This window comes from Dipteris shenzhenensis, chromosome 30, assembly GCF_047967505.1.
Source record: "Dipteris shenzhenensis isolate YYH24624 ecotype China chromosome 30, Dip_SZ_1.0, whole genome shotgun sequence".
NCBI classification, from domain to species: domain Eukaryota; kingdom Viridiplantae; phylum Streptophyta; class Polypodiopsida; order Gleicheniales; family Dipteridaceae; genus Dipteris; species Dipteris shenzhenensis.
The window spans coordinates 20,097,403-20,114,377 of NC_141625.1; the positions used below are offsets into that span (position 1 = coordinate 20,097,403).

The window sequence follows — 16,975 nt, forward strand, 5'->3', positions numbered from 1 at the left end:
GAGGTGAAAAGGATATACCTCAAGGACCGTTGGTTTCCGTGATGGAAATTCGAAAAGCTCAAGAAGAGTTTTTGTTTCTTCGTATAGCATCGGTAGAGCCGATTGATGATTCTTCGGCTAGCACTGATGTTGCTCAAAATGGAGAGATGGCCAAGCTGGCTGATCAAATAGCAGAGGAGTTCTCTGATTGTTTTAGGGATGAGCTACCTTATGGGTTACCTTCAGAGCGGAATGTTCAGCATAATATTGAACTAATCCCGGAGGCAGAACCTGTAAATAGACCTCCCTATAGGTTGAGTTTTACTGAAGAAGCGGAGGTACGAAGACAACTAGAAGAATACCTCAAGTTGGGTCAGATTCAACCAAGTTTTTTACCTTTTGCTTCGCCAATGATTAAAAAAAAAAAAAGATAATACTTTTCGCCTCTGTATAGATTACAGAGCATTGAATAATATCACTATTAAGAACAGGTATCCGATGGCTCGGATCGATGATTTGCTAGATGCATTACATGGGGCCGTAATTTTTAGTAAGATAGATCTTAAATGTGGCTACCATCAGATCCGTATTAGAGTCGAGGATGTGCATAAAACCGCTTTTAGAAGCAGGTTTGGACATTATGAGTTTTTGGTAATGCCCTTTGGACTTACCAATGCTCCAGCTACATTCGTCATGCTTATGAACGATTTACTACGTCCATATATCGGAAAGTTTGTAGTACACTTTATTGACGATATTCTGGTATTCAGTAAAAGTATTACTGAGCATCATGAACACTTAAGAATAGTGTTCAGTACTTTGAGGAAAGCCAGTCTTTATGTAAATAAAAAGAAAACTATACTGTGTATGGTAAGACTTGAATATGTAGGATTCATAATTCTCTTGAGGGGGTAGAAATGGATCCAAAGAAAGTGGCTGCGATACTGACTTGGCCAATCCCTCAGAGTTTGACCGCTTTGCGATCATTCTTGGGATTTGTCCAATTTTATCGAAGGCATATCAAAGGATATTCTGAAATAGTATCGCCATTGACTGATCTGACCTCAGATAAAGTACCTTTTATATGGGGACAAAATCAACAAGAAAGTTTTAACACCATAAAACAAGCTGTGGTCTCGGGACCGGTGTTAGTAATAGTTGATCCCCAGAAACCGTTTTTCCTTGAAACCGATGCAAGTGGCATTGCGGTAGGAGCAGTTCTCCTCAAAGAGGGAAGGCCAGTAGCCTTTGAAAGCAAGAAGCTTTCTCCCTCTCAACGAAATTGGCCAACTCATGAATTAGAGTTGTATGCTGTTGTCCATGCTCTGAAAACATGAAGACATTATTTGTATGGGTCAGAGTTTTATGTTGATGTTGATCATGATACTCTGAAACATTTTTATAAACAACCTGACTTGAGAGGCCGCCAAGCTAGGTGGGCATAACTCATGCAGGAGTTTAATTTGACGATTCGGTACTGAAGAGGGAAGGATAATAAAGTTGCTGATGCGTTGTCACCAATATGCATAACATGAGTTTCACGGTATTAGAGAGTGCTCTAATGAATGAGATTAGAGAAACTCAAAAGGTGGACGAGTTCGTCCAGAGCCTTTGGCCTAAGGCTCATGTGTTCAAACCCGGGGAAAAAGATGATGTGGCATCCAGACAAGGCCAAACTTATGCAAGATATGCCATAAGGGATGGTATGCTGAAAAGAAATGGCAAGGTAGTAGTGCCTAATCAGAATGATCTCAGGCAGAGATTCATTCAACAATGCCATGATAGCCCATGTGCGGGACGGGACATCCAGGAGTCGAAAAGACATATGATCTCGTGAAGCGAGATTTCTTTTGACCAAAGATGAAAAAGCATATTCATGAATATGTGACACGTTTTTCGTGTCAAGTAAGGTAGAGCGGGTGAAGCCACCTGGACTTTTACAGCCCCTGGAGATACCACTAGGTAAGTGGGACAGCATTTCCATGGACTTTATTGTAGGTCTGCCTACGACACAAGGTGGTCCTTGTGGTGGTTGATCGTCTTACCAAGATGGCTGACTTCATTCCAACTAGAGAGTCTGTTAGTGCCCCGCAAGTGGCGGATTTGTTTATTAGACATATATTTCGTTTGTATGGATTACCCAAATCCATAGTGTCAGACAGGGATGTCAAATTTACCGGTCATTTTTGGACTGCGGTGTTTGAGACACTAAGGACTAAGTTGGGAATGAGTAGTGGGGATCATCCAGAAACGGATGGTCAGATGGAAAGAATCAACCAAATTTTAGAGGATATGCTTAGAGCATATGTGTCATTGAGGCAACATACATGGGACAAGTGGTTGCCATTGTTAGAATTTGCCTACAATGATAGAAAGCATTCCTCTACAGGGTTCAGTCCGTTTGAGCTGAACTATGGTTATAGACCAGCGAATCCAACTATAGTTGGAATACCTCAGAAAGTGCCTAGTGCCGCGAACTTTGTGGTTCAGATGCGAGAGATGCTAGCACTTGCGAGAGCTAACATCCGCCAAGCTATGGATAGAGCTAAGGTGTATGCGGATGAAAGCCGATCCGCTAGAGAATTTAACGAAGGACAAAAATTTTTTCTTAGAGTTCCTTCGCACTCTAAGTCTTTGATTGCATGAGAGTGTGCTAAGTTATCACCTCGATATTGTGGGCCATGGTTAATTCTAAAAAGAATAGGCAAGGTAGGCTATAAATTAGAATTGTCACAGGGTTGTAAGGTGCACCCAGTTTTCAGGTTTCTCGTTTAAAGAAATTTTTGCATACATGTGACTCACTAATTGAGGGAGTTGTTTTGTTTCAGGAGATAGAGGATAATGCAAGACGCAAACCAACAGGAATCCTGGACCGAGGAACAATCCAAGTACGCAATCGGAAGATACCCACGGTGTTGGTTGCATGGCATGGTCTACCTCTATTAGAAGCTACTTGGGAATCCGTATACTAGTTATGGAGAGTGTTCCCAGACTTATCATCGAGGACGCTGATGCTTGAAGAGGGAAGGAATGTTACGCTCAAGTTGAGGTAACATGACCTTGGAATGGTCAGTGGACATTTTCCTTTAAAGGATCAATGTTTGTATTATATTTGTTTGGGCTTCATGTAACTGATAAAAAAGGAATAAAGGTCAAGGTCCTTGGTGTGGGTGACATGGCACTAGACTAGGTGGATCTAAGACTAAGGGACCTAAATGCATGAAATGTGCCTAGGGGCAATTGGTTTCAATGATATCCCAAGAGAGAGGTAAATGATGCATTAAGGAGGAACCCGAGAATGAAGACATGTGGCATACTAGATCCATCTAGGGGATTTTGGGGCTTGGTGGAGATTTAGTAAGCTAGAGCTTGAATGTAGATTTCCTGAGCGTGAAAGCTTACGACCACTGAGAATTGGCTGGGAGGTGATTCTACGTGCCTGTGCCCGTGATTCGACGTAACTTTCTGGGAGCAGACAAATTTTCGTGCAATAGTGTCCCATATCACCAGATGGTTCCTGAAACCCTTGGATCTACTGCTGGGCCTTGGGCTACGCTAGGATGCAGGCGCGCGTCCGCGACTTGATCCAGGATTAGACCTTGCACTAGGGAACTAGACATGCTCCCATCGGCTTCCTGAAGACTAAACCTCTGGGCCCTCTTCATAGATTCGGGCCCAATGTGCCAAAAATAGCGAAGATCTCTATCTGGTTCGTACCCTTGCCACTCAACCCGAGAATCAAGCCTGCGTAGCCCTAAGCCTGCCCAGGCTACCTGAGCTAGTCTTGTGTACATTAGATACCAATCCATCCACATGAAATAATTTCCCTCCCCTAAGAACTCACTCCTGAGTTCGTAAGAAAACCCGAGAATGTCCTCTGGAGGTTAAGTGATGTCTCCCATGTCGCGTCCTCCTTGACAAGATTCTTCCACTTGATCTTGTATTTTGTGATAGTTCTATTCCTTATTTGTCTTTCACGAAATTCAAGAATACTCTCAGGTTCGTGTGGAATAAAAGTCAAATCAGTAACTTCTATTATTTCTTGAGGAGAAACAAGTTGATGATCAGCACCCAGTAACTCTTTTAGTCTACTGACATGAAAAACTGGATATACTTTAACATCAAGAGGCAATTCTAGTTTATATACTACCGGTCTAATTCTTTTAATAACCTTGAACGAACCACAGTATCCAGGGGATAATTTGGAATCAAACCAGTACTGAGGCTCTTGGATTCCTTGGGAATACATAAATGTACCATCGTTCCGTCAGAGTACACTCTGGGTGAACGATGTCTATTAGCATAAAATCTATCCCGATCCTAAGCACTTCTAATAGACTCCTTGGCAAACTGCAACATTTCTTGCATGTGTTGCAAGAATGTCCTTGCAACATCATTGTTGATTCCCTTGAACCCAACGATAACTGGTGACTTAGGTTGAAACCGGTACATAAGCATAAAAGGACTGTAACCTGTACTTGAATGCTTTGCACTGATGTAAAAAAATTCTATCATGGGGAGATAGTCTTCCCATGAAGACTCTCTCTCAGAAACATATGTACGAAGCATGTCTTCAACCAATTGGTTAGCCTTCTCATCTGCCATTGGATTGTGCATGATCTGAGGAACTCATACTTGGAGTAGTTTCCAACTTCTCAAAAACAAGTGTCCAAAAGCTACTTGTAAACTTAGAGTCCCGGTCACTGACTATGTTTGAAGGCAATCCATATAGCTTAAACAATTGGTCCACAGACTCATGAGCCAACTGAATAGATGATATGGTCGATCTAGTAGATAAAAATCTAGCCATTTTTGTTAGATGAATAACTATGACCCGAATGGAGTCATGACCCTTGCGCGTTGAAGGAAAACCCGTAATAAAGTCTATGGAAATACTTTACCATTTATTACCCGGGATTTGCAATGGTTGTAATAAACCCTCGCTTCTAAGACGTTCGGCCTTAGTCACCTGGCAAACATGACAACCTACTACATAGCTTTCAATAAATGCACGTATCTTAGGCCAATAAAAGGTGTGTTTCACAAGAGACAGAGTCTTATGGATGTCTAGATGTGCCGCGCTAGGAGCATCATGGCACTCCCAGAGAATCTAGGATCGAAGATCCGAGACATCTGGTATACATATCTTTTCATTCTGGAATAGTAAACCATTCCTAATCATCTACTGACCTCCCGTTGCCTGCACCGTAGGTGGCACAATCCCTGAGTTCTGGTCAACCATGGAGCTCCCATCCTGGACCTTTTGCCAATAAGAATTGAAATGACTATCAGTTGCGCAGAGCCCTCTCAAGGATTGCAATAGTTTTGAGAAATGACATAGCATTTACGAACTTGACTCGACTTAAGGCATTCGCCACACTATTCAAGGAACCCTTTTGATAACGATATTTCAAAATCAAAATCTTGTATTGACTCTGCCCATCTAGCCTTTCATCCCCTTAAGTCCGACCTGTCACACATAAACTTTAAGCCATAGAAGTAGTGTCTTCAAACCTTTAGAGCATACACTATTGCATATAGTTCTTTTTCTAGTGTGGGCCAACGCTATTGAGAGTCATCTAGCTTTTTACTTTCAAAAGCTACAAGTCTGTTTTCTTGATACACATCATAATAAGAAGTGTTTAATATATTCTGAAGTTGCATCGCAGATCTTAAGAAGAGGAAATATCATCACATTTAATACAAACTTGGGTGTCCTTATCCAACAAAGAGAGTGTATGTTCTTTCCATCCGATCCAAATATCTTGGGTTTTAATCCACTCTATTCCGATCAACAAGTCCACATATTCCAAGTGCATAACATAGCATGTAAGAGTGTCTGTGTAGTCTTGAATCCGGATAGAAAGTTTGTCGACCTTACGATCCCAAAACTACTTCCCAGTTGCTGCATAGGTGTGATCACTAGGTGTCGTGGACAGCCTCATCTTTTGCACAAGTTGTAGTTCACAAAATTGTGAGAGCTGCCCGGATCAAAGAGAATGTGAACTCTGTGGTCCCTCAATTCTTCATAAGCTTAGAAAAGTTCATGGGGGCAAAATAACGAATTATTAAAGGTACAATTACATGAAAGTGAGCATGTAATAACATTCACAGAAATACCTATCATCGATGCTTGGTTAGCTCCCTTAGCTTTGGTTCTTTGGGCTACATGGAGCTTTGGTCCTAGCGCTTGCATCTGGTTCTTGCGCTTAGGAAAATCATTCCGAGGGTGTGTAAGAAATGGGATTTACCATTCTTTGTCTAAAAGTTCTTCTTGGGGGCGTTGTCCATTGACTTTGACTCCCTTGTTTCACAAGCTGACTGGAAGAACTTCCTCTTGTTCGTCTCACTCGTATCTGAAGTAGTGGTTCCCTTTGCATTGGCCATGGTGTTAGCATATATGCGCGCATATTTCATGGCATCTTGCAAAGTTGTGCATTTATTGTTTTTAATCTGGAGTTTATAGGAATACGGCAATCCATCCAAGGTCAAGTAGTGCTTGGACATATCGAGGGCTTTGAACTTTCCTACAATATCATAGTCCTCCTCTTTCTGCAAGAACTCTTTCTTGAAGAGTTCTTGAAATTCTATCCAGGTGGAGGGTTTCGGCCGCAACTCCTTCCACGAGAGTAAGGCTTTTCCAGATAAATACCCGGCTGCAAGTTGGATCTTCTTTTCATCAGGATAAATACCCAGCTGCAAGTTGGATCTTCTTTTCATCAGGATAGGGGTGAAACGGGAAGTGTACTTGCCACTTGTGCAACCATGTGTCGACCACTTCCTTGGTCCTGGATTTTTAATCTCTGGGATAGGGATTTGGTGTAATATTTGGACCCAACACTGAAGACAAAGCATCCACATGAGTAAGCGCTTGGACAGTGCTGGTCAGAAGCGTAATAGAAGACTGAATCCTTTGGAGTTGCTGTGTATTCGAATTAACCAGATTGAACTTTTCGTCGAGAGCGGAGGTGAATTCACTGAAAGCATGGTTCGTAACCAGATCGTCATAAAGACCTTGGTCGTCCCCTCCTTGAAAATCCATGTCTTGAACCTCCTCACGAGATTGAGGGTCAGTCGTGTCGGCAATGAGGATAAGATGGCAGAGGGAAGGAGAGCGGAGGCCGAAGGCGAAAGAGAGACCAGGCTAGGAAAAGGTCGAACAGCAGGTGGAGTCGAAGTATTAGCCAGGCGTCAAATTAGGGACTGCGACAGGGAAGAAGAGAGAAGCAAATAACCAGGGCTGTTGTTGCAGGAAATAGGGGCATCAGAGGTAGGCTATGGAGCGGCTGAAATTCGGCCTGACAAAGGACAACTGAGGGGTATGCCTTGCTGCGAATTCGTCCAGAGCCTATGTACTAGGTGAGGGGGGATGGTTCTGAAATATTTATGGGCTAAGGTGAACTTTAGCTTTGAAAAAAGCAGAGCCTTTTTTAAGCCATCCACCTAAATTTGCCATGCTTTTGCTTTTTTGGGTTCACAAGCCTTGCCAAATCAATCTCAGCCCATCTTTCCTGTCGAACCCCCAACACACATCACCTCTAGCCCTGTTCTTGCAGCACCAACACTATGCAGCCCTCAACTAGATTCGACGCTGCACCCCTTGGACTAAACCCTAATTTCTGCCATCACCCATCACTTCAATCTTGCAGCCCTACACCAACACGTCCCCCTGCTTGGAAAATCATTCGGCCACGTATTCCTAGATTCGGTTCTATCTTTCCCTGCTTTTTCAGCAACTCTACATCTCTCTCTTCTTGCTTCTAGCAAATTATCATGCACTCTCTTTAAGAATCATCTCTATCCCAATCCATACAAGGCTATATCCCTAATTGACGAAATCTTTAACTTGTGCAGGGTACCACAAGAAATTCCGAATGTGAGATTTACTTGGAGGAAGTCCACACCTTCTCTCTACAGAGATTCCTACCAACTGACACGACCCCAGCACTCTTGAGATCCCTTACCTGCAAGCAAACACAAGAACACCAGAAACATGAGGAATCTGAGCAGGCTGCTCACCACTCAACCATGACATCTACGAGACATGATCTCGAATCATGAGATGTCCCCTCCGAGCCACGAGCTGAGCTATTGGCACGAACTTCCAACGAGATCCCAACCAGCCTGGTGTCCCATACCACCAGATGGCGCCTGAAAGCCTTAGATCTATTGCTGGGCCTTGGGCTACGCTAGGATGCAGGCGCATGTTCGTGACTTGATCCAGGATCAGACCTTGCACTAGGGAACTAGACTTCCTCCCATCGGCTCCCTGAAGACTAAACCTTGGTCCCCCTGGGCCCAATGCGCCAAAAATAGCGGAAACCTCTATCTAGTTCGTACCCTTGCCACCCAACTCGAGAATCAAGCCTGCCTAGCCCTAAGCCTCCCTAGGCTACCTGAGCTAGTCTTGTGTACCCCAGGATACATTAGATACAGTTCGTGCACATGACACTTATGCCTGATGGTGTTTGGACTTCCTCTCGACTCAACGTGCTGCAACTTGTGTTGCTCACTTTTCCAGGCAATTTGGGACTGCAGATCTTCCTTTGCAAGAAGTTTTTGCAAGACGGAATCAATTGTTGCAGCATGTTTCTCCCATTGTCTCTCCTGCAAAGGCTTTAGAGCTAAAAAGTCCTTTCATTGAAAGAGAATTATCGGATGTAGTTGGAAATATCTAGGATTGGATGGTCTTACAGTTGAATTCTTTCTTGCATATTGGGATATCCTTAAGTCAACTTTGTTGCGAGTGATTAATATTGCTTGGGAAGCATGCCAGATTCTTGGAAAAAAGGGCTTGTAAAACTTCTTTCCAAGAAGCAAATATGTGAATCATTGGTTGATTGGAGGCCTATTACTCTTATGCCTATCATTTAGAAGATCATCACTAAAATGGTGGTTGATCGTATTAAATGGTATTTACATGATGGCCTTTATCCCGCACAATATGGTTTTGTTCCTTGCATATCACTGAAAATATTGCAAATGTCTACGTCAGAATAGAATATGCCAAATACACTTAGCGGGATGTCTTGTTGCCGCAAGTTGACATTGCTAAAGCATTTGACACAATTCAATGGGATTTTATATCGCAAACCATGCATGCATTGGGTTTTGGGCAGAAATTGCAGCGAATTATTTATTGGCTTTATAGTGACAGCAAAGCCGCTTGCATACTGTCTTGGGATATCTCTGAGGTATGGTCTCTCCACTGTTCGGTTGGTCAGGGCTATCCGCGTAGTGCACTTTTATATGCCATAGCCACACATCCCATGCTTCAATACATGGATCATCTGGTAGCAACTAACATGCTTCATGGCTTGGAAATTCAGGAAAGCAGTGCTTTGATTGCTCAAGCTTATGCAGATGATTCCTTTTTAACACCTCAGAATATAGAGCAGGATCTCTCTTGCTTGATGCATGCATTATCTTTATATGGTTTAGCTCCATGTAAATTTTCAGAAATCTAAGCTGTTGCCGTTGCATTCAAAAGACTGGCATAGTCTTTTATGGCCGGGGAAAATTCATCAACCCACTCAATTGGTTCGTCGTCTTGGTTATCCTCTGGGTTGGGCGATTACTCGTCGCCAACAAGCTGACTGGATACTTGCAAAACTGAAGAAAAGCTTGAATATTGGAAGTTGGCCACTTGGCCTTTGCATGTCTGGTTACGACTTGTCCAATCTATTTTGGTGGCTTATATTCAGTTCTTCTTGCCTCTGATTATGTTCAGCAAGGCAGATCTTACATTTTTAATGTCCACTATTCTAGAAACTTTTCTGGCGTTCAAAACATGGCAAGAAGAGCTTGAGATTGCTCTCGGCAAAGATGCATGGAGAACTGAATATTCTGAACATTCAAGTCCATATTCTTGCCCACAAGGGGAAAATGATGTTGCACTTCTTGCAGGGTTCTCAGCCTTGGGCTGCCATGATACACCATTTGCTTTTACAACTAACCACGCCTGCTTTTGGATATTGGCAGCCTACACAATGGGATTTCCTTTTTGGTTGTATTGATGGCAAGATCAAAGGTTGTTCTCTGGTCTCAAATAGATCACTAGATTGGAAGCATGTCCTCTCGCATTTGAAATGGAATGGTCGGGACTCATTGCAGGGAAATTCTCTCAGAGCTGAGAGCATACATTGGTCAAGGCTTTTGCCCTTCCATTGGCATTGTAGGAGTCTAGACGGTCATATTTCCTCAGTTTGAAAGGAATCCATTCAGTTGCGGATGTCATTCACGATGATGGAACTATCCTTACTTTTCCTCTGGCTGCTGCAAAATTTGGTCTTGGAATGCATTACCGTTTCATGTGGCAAAGATTATTGGTATGCTCTAGTCTTTTCAACCAGTTCTACCATTAGAGCTTGAGGACCGCCTTCAAGATTGGACTCTTTCTTTACCAGGGTCATCTTGCTGTCCTTCGAGGCTGTCACATATTACTGTCTCTTCTTTATATAAAGTACTTCTTCCTTCGCCATGGGTTTCTCAAAAGGCCAATCAGCTTTGGCAAATGAATCGTCTTGCAAAGTGGTGGCGTAGCAGATTGAGACAGGTTTGGAAATCAAAAATTCCCCTCTGACAACAGGCTTTTTGTGGCGAGTTCTGCTGGGGGTTCTTCCATTTGGGCAACTTTTGGCACATAGAAATATTGCTCCAGCTGTTTGCCATAGATGTTTGCCTACGCGGGAGTCTGTGCCTCATCTTCTTTGGCATTGCCCCTATACTGCTGATTTCTTGAGCTTCCTTGGGCAGCGTTTGAGAATTCACTTTCCTAATGCTACCTTTGGGATGTGCTTCTGGCTTTTTGGGAGTCATCCACCCAGACAGGAGTTTGATTTGTTTTGCACTTGGGTTCGTTACTGGGCACTATGGACTCTATGGAAGGATAGAAATCATAGAGTCTTTGGTGATCCTACATATTCCACTTTCTCTTTCTTTAGGCACTTTTTGCAGCAATCTCTCTTTGGTTATCTGCAAACTCATTATATAGAACATGATGTATACTTGTTATACAGCGAGATTTTCTCTTGATGTAATTTGGCATATCTCGTTTTTTGGGATAGCCAAACTGTAATATAAAGTATCAAAAATTTCACCTAAAAAAAGTGTGTGTGTATGTGTGTGTGAATGCACAACACACACTTTTTTTTGTGAGAAGAAATCTTTATTTCTATAGAATAATTACATTCATAGCTGCTTCAAAAAGCGAAGTAGCTACTACTCAAGAAAAGATCTCAGTATAGGCTGTATACACATCCTGATCAATCAAAACAATCGTAGAATGATTGTTGCAGAGATCGTTTGAAAAAAAGGATGCACAACACACACACACACACACACATGCACGCACGCAAAGATATGTGTTTGTGTGTAGGATATCTCCTTCTTCTTTTCTTCTTTGTTATCTTTCTATTTGTTGTTGTATGGGTTGGGATTTTATAGCTTAGTAATCACTAGACTAACCCAAAAAAATCGGGGATGTTTGCGACCCAAATGGCGGCTTATGTTTGGTTATTGATAAGGACACAAGGCTAGCTTTGCTTATCAAGTTACTTTATTCTTATTGTTCTTTTTATTCTTAGCTTTGTAGTTTTGGTTCATGTCGGTTATTTTGCTCGTTTTTAAGAAGATTTGTAAGATTGTATATATTCTAGTGTGATACACACACACACACACACACACACATATATATGTATACGTAAATATATATATGTATATACATATATATACATATGTATACGTATATACAAATACATATATATATATATGTGTGTGTGTGTGTATGCATGTATGTATGTATGTATGTATGTATGTATGTTAATCATATGGCTCTTAATGTGGCACAATAGGGACTGAATGCTTTTTTGTCCTGTGTAATTTTAATAGTCAACTTCCAAGCGTCAAGCAGAAGAGACCTTAAAGGAGGTTTGTTACAACTTTATCCCTTTCACATATGTGTTTTTATTTTGAACTATTGGTTTCAAGCACAAAGTATGTTTCACCTGTTTTGTGATGATGGAGTTGATAGCTCCCTGTCCCCTTAAGAACTTCATGTGCTTTGCTCAATTTTCAGGGGTTTTCCAAGTTGGAAGAATATGTTCAAAAGCATGGAGGTGTAGTGGATGAATTGGTGACGGTAGCCAAGGTTAGCTGCCCTTTCTTCCAACAAGTACATAATTTTCAGACAAAAAGATCTTAGAAATGTACATATGTAACTCTATAGATTGAAGTATCATGGCTGGGTGTAAGTCTAAATGTTTGCATGGCCATTTCTATACATTGTACTAACAACTTGTGTCCAAAACAAAAGACATGTTTAGATGAGCAAAGTGACATTTTTGTAAATTTTTGCCAGCCTTAGATAATATGCGTTAACATATATGTCTATTGCTCACTACAAACACCAAAACGTGTGACCAAGTAGAGCGACCCATCAAATCTATCAACAAACTTATCAATGGATGCATGTAGATTTAAGTGGAGCTCCTTTAAACTAGTAAGCAATTTCTTTCGAAGGTGTGATCAACAACTACACGTAGACCGTAATGCACTAATGTCCACTTTGCTGTATGCTCTCTTGTCCGAGCTGATTTGTCATACGTGTAGCCACCGAATATAGCCTTTCCCACCTCCATCTATGAGGACATGAAACATGAACATACTTTAGGACTTTACCTACATTTCCCTTCTCGCTATAGGTTTTGAGCCCTCCTACGAAGCTCTTTCTTGGTTGTCCTCTTGCTTGCGATCCTTTTTCTTGATGCCCCCTTTGGAGCCTTCCTAGTTAGCTTTTAATTGCGCGTGGCTTCCTACTTTGGTGTCACATTCTATTACAAGCCCTTCTTTGAGGCTTCCATTTGCAATACATCATTGGTAATATTGGTCATAGGTCCTAGCCCTTCATTGTTAGCTCTTAGGATTCCCCACTTTTGTTGTCAAAATCCTTGACCCTGGTATTACAGTTTACATAACATTTCCTTCTCCTTAAGAACTGGTTACGTCCTTAACAAAATTTCTCCTAATTGAACTCTATACTTCACTTAACCAGATACTCCAAATATATAGTATGTGTAGTCCCCTTCTCTTTATTATCTTAAATTCTTTAAATAATTCTTTATGGTTCATTCAGTGAAGAAGATTGTTCAAATACTTCTGCACCTACTGGCTTATCATCATCACCCAGTGTTCTTTTGAGCCTCCTAACTAAAAATGTGGATGTGCTCTATATCATTTTGGTGGATCGATTTGTAAGCAAGTTCTCCAATTCTCTTAAGCTTTACCTAGCAACAAGTTTGGAATGCTCTACAATACCTAGGAAACAATCTTAGATATTTATTAGCTTTTAGGGGTGTTTGAAGATTCTTTCACGTTAAGATAGAATTTCGTGCCTTATGCGAATTCCACCTTTCTATGTCATGGATTTGCATACTTGTTTGCTCTATCTTGAGTGCTTTTAAATCCTTAGCTACCTTAAGCATTTGATTCATATCTTTTGAGGAAATTGTGCGTTGCTTGTACCTTCTTTTTTTGAAAAACGCCCAATTGCTAGGTTGAAATTGTACATTACCATGAATCGAATAAAAGCCGCAGAATGTTTATCTTTTTGAGATTTAAATTCCAAGCTAGGTAGATACTTTTTCTGATACTTTCCAGTTTACTTGCATACGCTCCTAGCATATCCTCTACGATTTGATTGACCTGTTCAATTTGACCATCACTTTGTGGATGATCCATAAGAGTCATATTTAGAGCAGTATCCAACCTCTTGAAAGTAAGCCCCAAAAAATAATTGTTAAATTTATATCCCAATTATTAACAATATCTGCTTGTAGCCCCTATAATCTATAGATATGCTTAACAAATAGTGTGACTAATTTGAGAGAGTTTACTTTTGCTTTGGTTGTAATAAAGTTATCGAATTCAGACAATTGGTCTACAATTACTTAAACAAAATCATGCCTTTCATGTGTCCTAGGTAATATCACAGTTTGTTCTATAGAGATACTTCTTTTTTTTGGAGAGATACTTACATAAAAGACAAGTCCATTTTGAGATTTACCATACATCTAGATATATCAGTAGATGTCAAAGAGCCATGAGCAAGCCACAAAAAGCAGCTCAATATAGCATCTATGAGAAAAGTGAAATGTGACTCTGAGGAAGACAACATGTAGGTTGAAAACAAAAGAACTCTTCACACTAGAAACAGATGGATCAACACTAAATAAAAGCAAGAAAGATCTATAGAGATACTTTTTCATTTGCCAAATGGAGTCTCTAAAGAATGTAAAACTTTGCCAATCCTTTAGATGTTTAGCTTTATTGACCTGACACTTGGAGAAGTGAGTGATGAATTATTGATTTGTAATCAATTTCTTTTTGGATAATATAGTGGCTAGGATTGTTAAATGTTGAATAGACTGACAATTAGATCTTAGGTCCAAGGCTAGATGACCCCATGACTCATATAATTGGTGTTGGTTAAAGACTTTTAAGGGCCATGAAACCGGACCAAAAACCCTAAAACAAATCTATAATCAGATTTGAAACCCCAAAACCAATTGGTAATCAGTCTTGAAACCGTAAAACAAATTGGTAATCGGCCTTGAAACCCTAAAACGAATTCTAACTCAGCCTTGAAACCCTAAAATGAATCACTTCTGGTAAAAACCGTTAGCTTGGATCCTCAATTCGCAACAGTGCATGCCAATCGTAGCAGCAGAACACAATTCGCAGCAAAGAACCTCAATTCACAGCACTCCAAGTCAAATCGTAGCACTTTGGATCGATCGTAGCAGTATGGAATAGATTCGCTGCAGATAATCTCCAGGAGGTAGTTCGATTTTCAGGAATGACAGGGAAGATGGCTTCATCTGATGGGGGAGCAGCAGCAGATTTCTCCTGGGAATCAAAATGAATTGAGAGAGGGAGAGAAAGAACAAAGAACACACGCACTAGGGCCTAGAAATAAGGGCTGGACCACCCCTAAGGTCTTTATTGCAATAGAATAAATTTTGTACAATTGGCTCAGCATTAGGCTGAGTACAACTCTTAAATTGAATCTAGGAGCACTGAGGCTCTTCTTTATAGACTTGGCCTAGCAAAAAGCTAGACCTGCTTTTCTAAAGCTACTTTTACAAAAGTTGAGCATCCCTGCTTTTAGCCCACCTTGGGGCAGTCTTTTTTAATCTTTTTAATACCGTGTAAGGGGCCCTCCTTAATGGCGCCATCTTCCTAGTGCTTTGTGGCCTTGTGGGACTTGCTTTTTGGCACTTGCGCCATCATTTGTGAGTCTTTTGCACTCTTCCAAGTCTTACACAAACACCAACACTTACTAATTAAAGGTTAGCAAGATGCATGCATTCCTAGTTCTTCGACTAATCCTAGTCCCTTGTGGGCATCCCACAATTCTCTTTTACCAATGCAAAGCAAAAGTAAGAACAATAAAACTTATTCTAGTTAACCAAAGTCAACTTTCTTTGACTGTAGTCAATTTAATAAAGACTCCTCTTTATGTCTTGGGCAAATACCAATTGGTGACATCCCCTCGGCTTCTAATTAGTTAGCCTCAACTGAAAGCTTCTTGTTGCAGCTGTAAAATTGGAGGGTACTTCAAGAAGATCTCCTCTCTTGGCATCAATTGCCTAATAGTTCTGGTACTTGGCAAGACCTGTGGGTAAGCTTGCCTCTTGGTGCTTTTCTTCTCTGTGCAGTACGCAATCTATTGTAGTGGGCAGATGTCCCTATCTCTTTCACCTTAGGTGGCTCTTGGAATCTGGTAACTTCTGGTCGTTAACTTAGATTGGTCTTGTTGCATTCTCTACTTCTGTTGGCCGACTGTGTTGAGATATGTTGCCATGAGCACATAGATTAGAGGTTAAGGTATGGTATAGGAATGTATTAAAGTAGCCACCCTGGGATGTGGACTACGTGATGTGAGGATGTGGATGGAGGACATCCACAAGGAGAGATGTGGATCAGAGAATCCCACAAGTGCTGACTATTCTAAAGGCTCTCTCTATATAAGAAGCCTATCATGTATTGTTGAATAAGAAGAAATGCACATTCACTCAAGATTTTGTTTATGAGTCCAAGCTAATCTATCTTGGAACCTAGTTGACTTGAGTTACATGTCATGAGCACTCTCTTCATCATGTTTACACATAGGTTCCATCCACCTTAGAGTGCTCCATAGATTTCGAGGCACGCATGTTTTGACATGGTATCAGAGCATAGGTTTGGCTCTCCTAGTTTAGCTCATTAGTAGTTCACTAGGATTGCTCCCATTCCTAGATTAGTTGTAGGCATGCCTTAGGAACTCATGAGTTCTCCTAGGTTAGTTTTAGTTTTAGATTGAGAGTTCTCTTCCTCTGAGTGAATCTTAGTTTATTTGAGAGATTTCCGTCCATCATTAAGGGAATCCTTCAAGTTCTTTCATGAGAGTGATTTAGATTCATTCTTCGTGTTATTTCATTGAGAGCTCCATTGAAAGATTTGTGAAAAAAAAAAGAATTTAAAAAAATCCATTCATGAGTGTCGACTTATTGAGAGACACGGAGGTTGAGTTTCATGAACATGCACTAAAGCTGCTAAATGCAACAGTCTTGAGAAGGATCTTTGCATTTCGGAATCTGTGAGAGTGTCCAAGCCTATCTACGCCTTTGCAGTGACCTTGGCGCTCCAACCCACGGCTTCGCAAGACGGCTCCTTGACTGTGCAACAAGGCCCAAAAGCATCCAACGGCCACAACTCTCTACAGGCTGCACGACTGTAGATACGCCTCAATACCATGGTCAGCCAGTCACTCCGAGCTCCCTAGCCTTCCATCGACGGAACAAGCAACGCACTTCAACCGCCTTCATCAATTGAAGCCCACAGTGCTCCATGGCTCTTGCAACATAGCAACACTCATGGTTTCAAAAGCCATCAATGACTACGCGCGACTACTCGAACTCCATCTTCCACTAACGACTGGCGACTCCATTGATGACCA

General features: G+C 41.3%; 1 protein-coding gene across 3 annotated transcripts in view; it reads left to right on the forward strand.

The window, feature by feature from the left end:
• Positions 1–16,975, forward strand: part of PDE318 (P-loop containing nucleoside triphosphate hydrolases superfamily protein) — a 109,033-nt gene that overhangs the window by 60,776 nt on the left and 31,282 nt on the right. For 2 of the 3 annotated variants that reach the window (XM_087401579.1, XM_087401580.1), the window contains exons 8-9: positions 11,869–11,907; positions 12,056–12,127. In XM_087401579.1, the coding sequence (XP_087257705.1) occupies positions 11,869–11,907; positions 12,056–12,127 (111 nt within the window). The remainder of the gene's footprint in view (positions 1–11,868; positions 11,908–12,055; positions 12,128–16,975) is intronic. The other variant, XM_087401581.1, reaches the window with a different exon arrangement.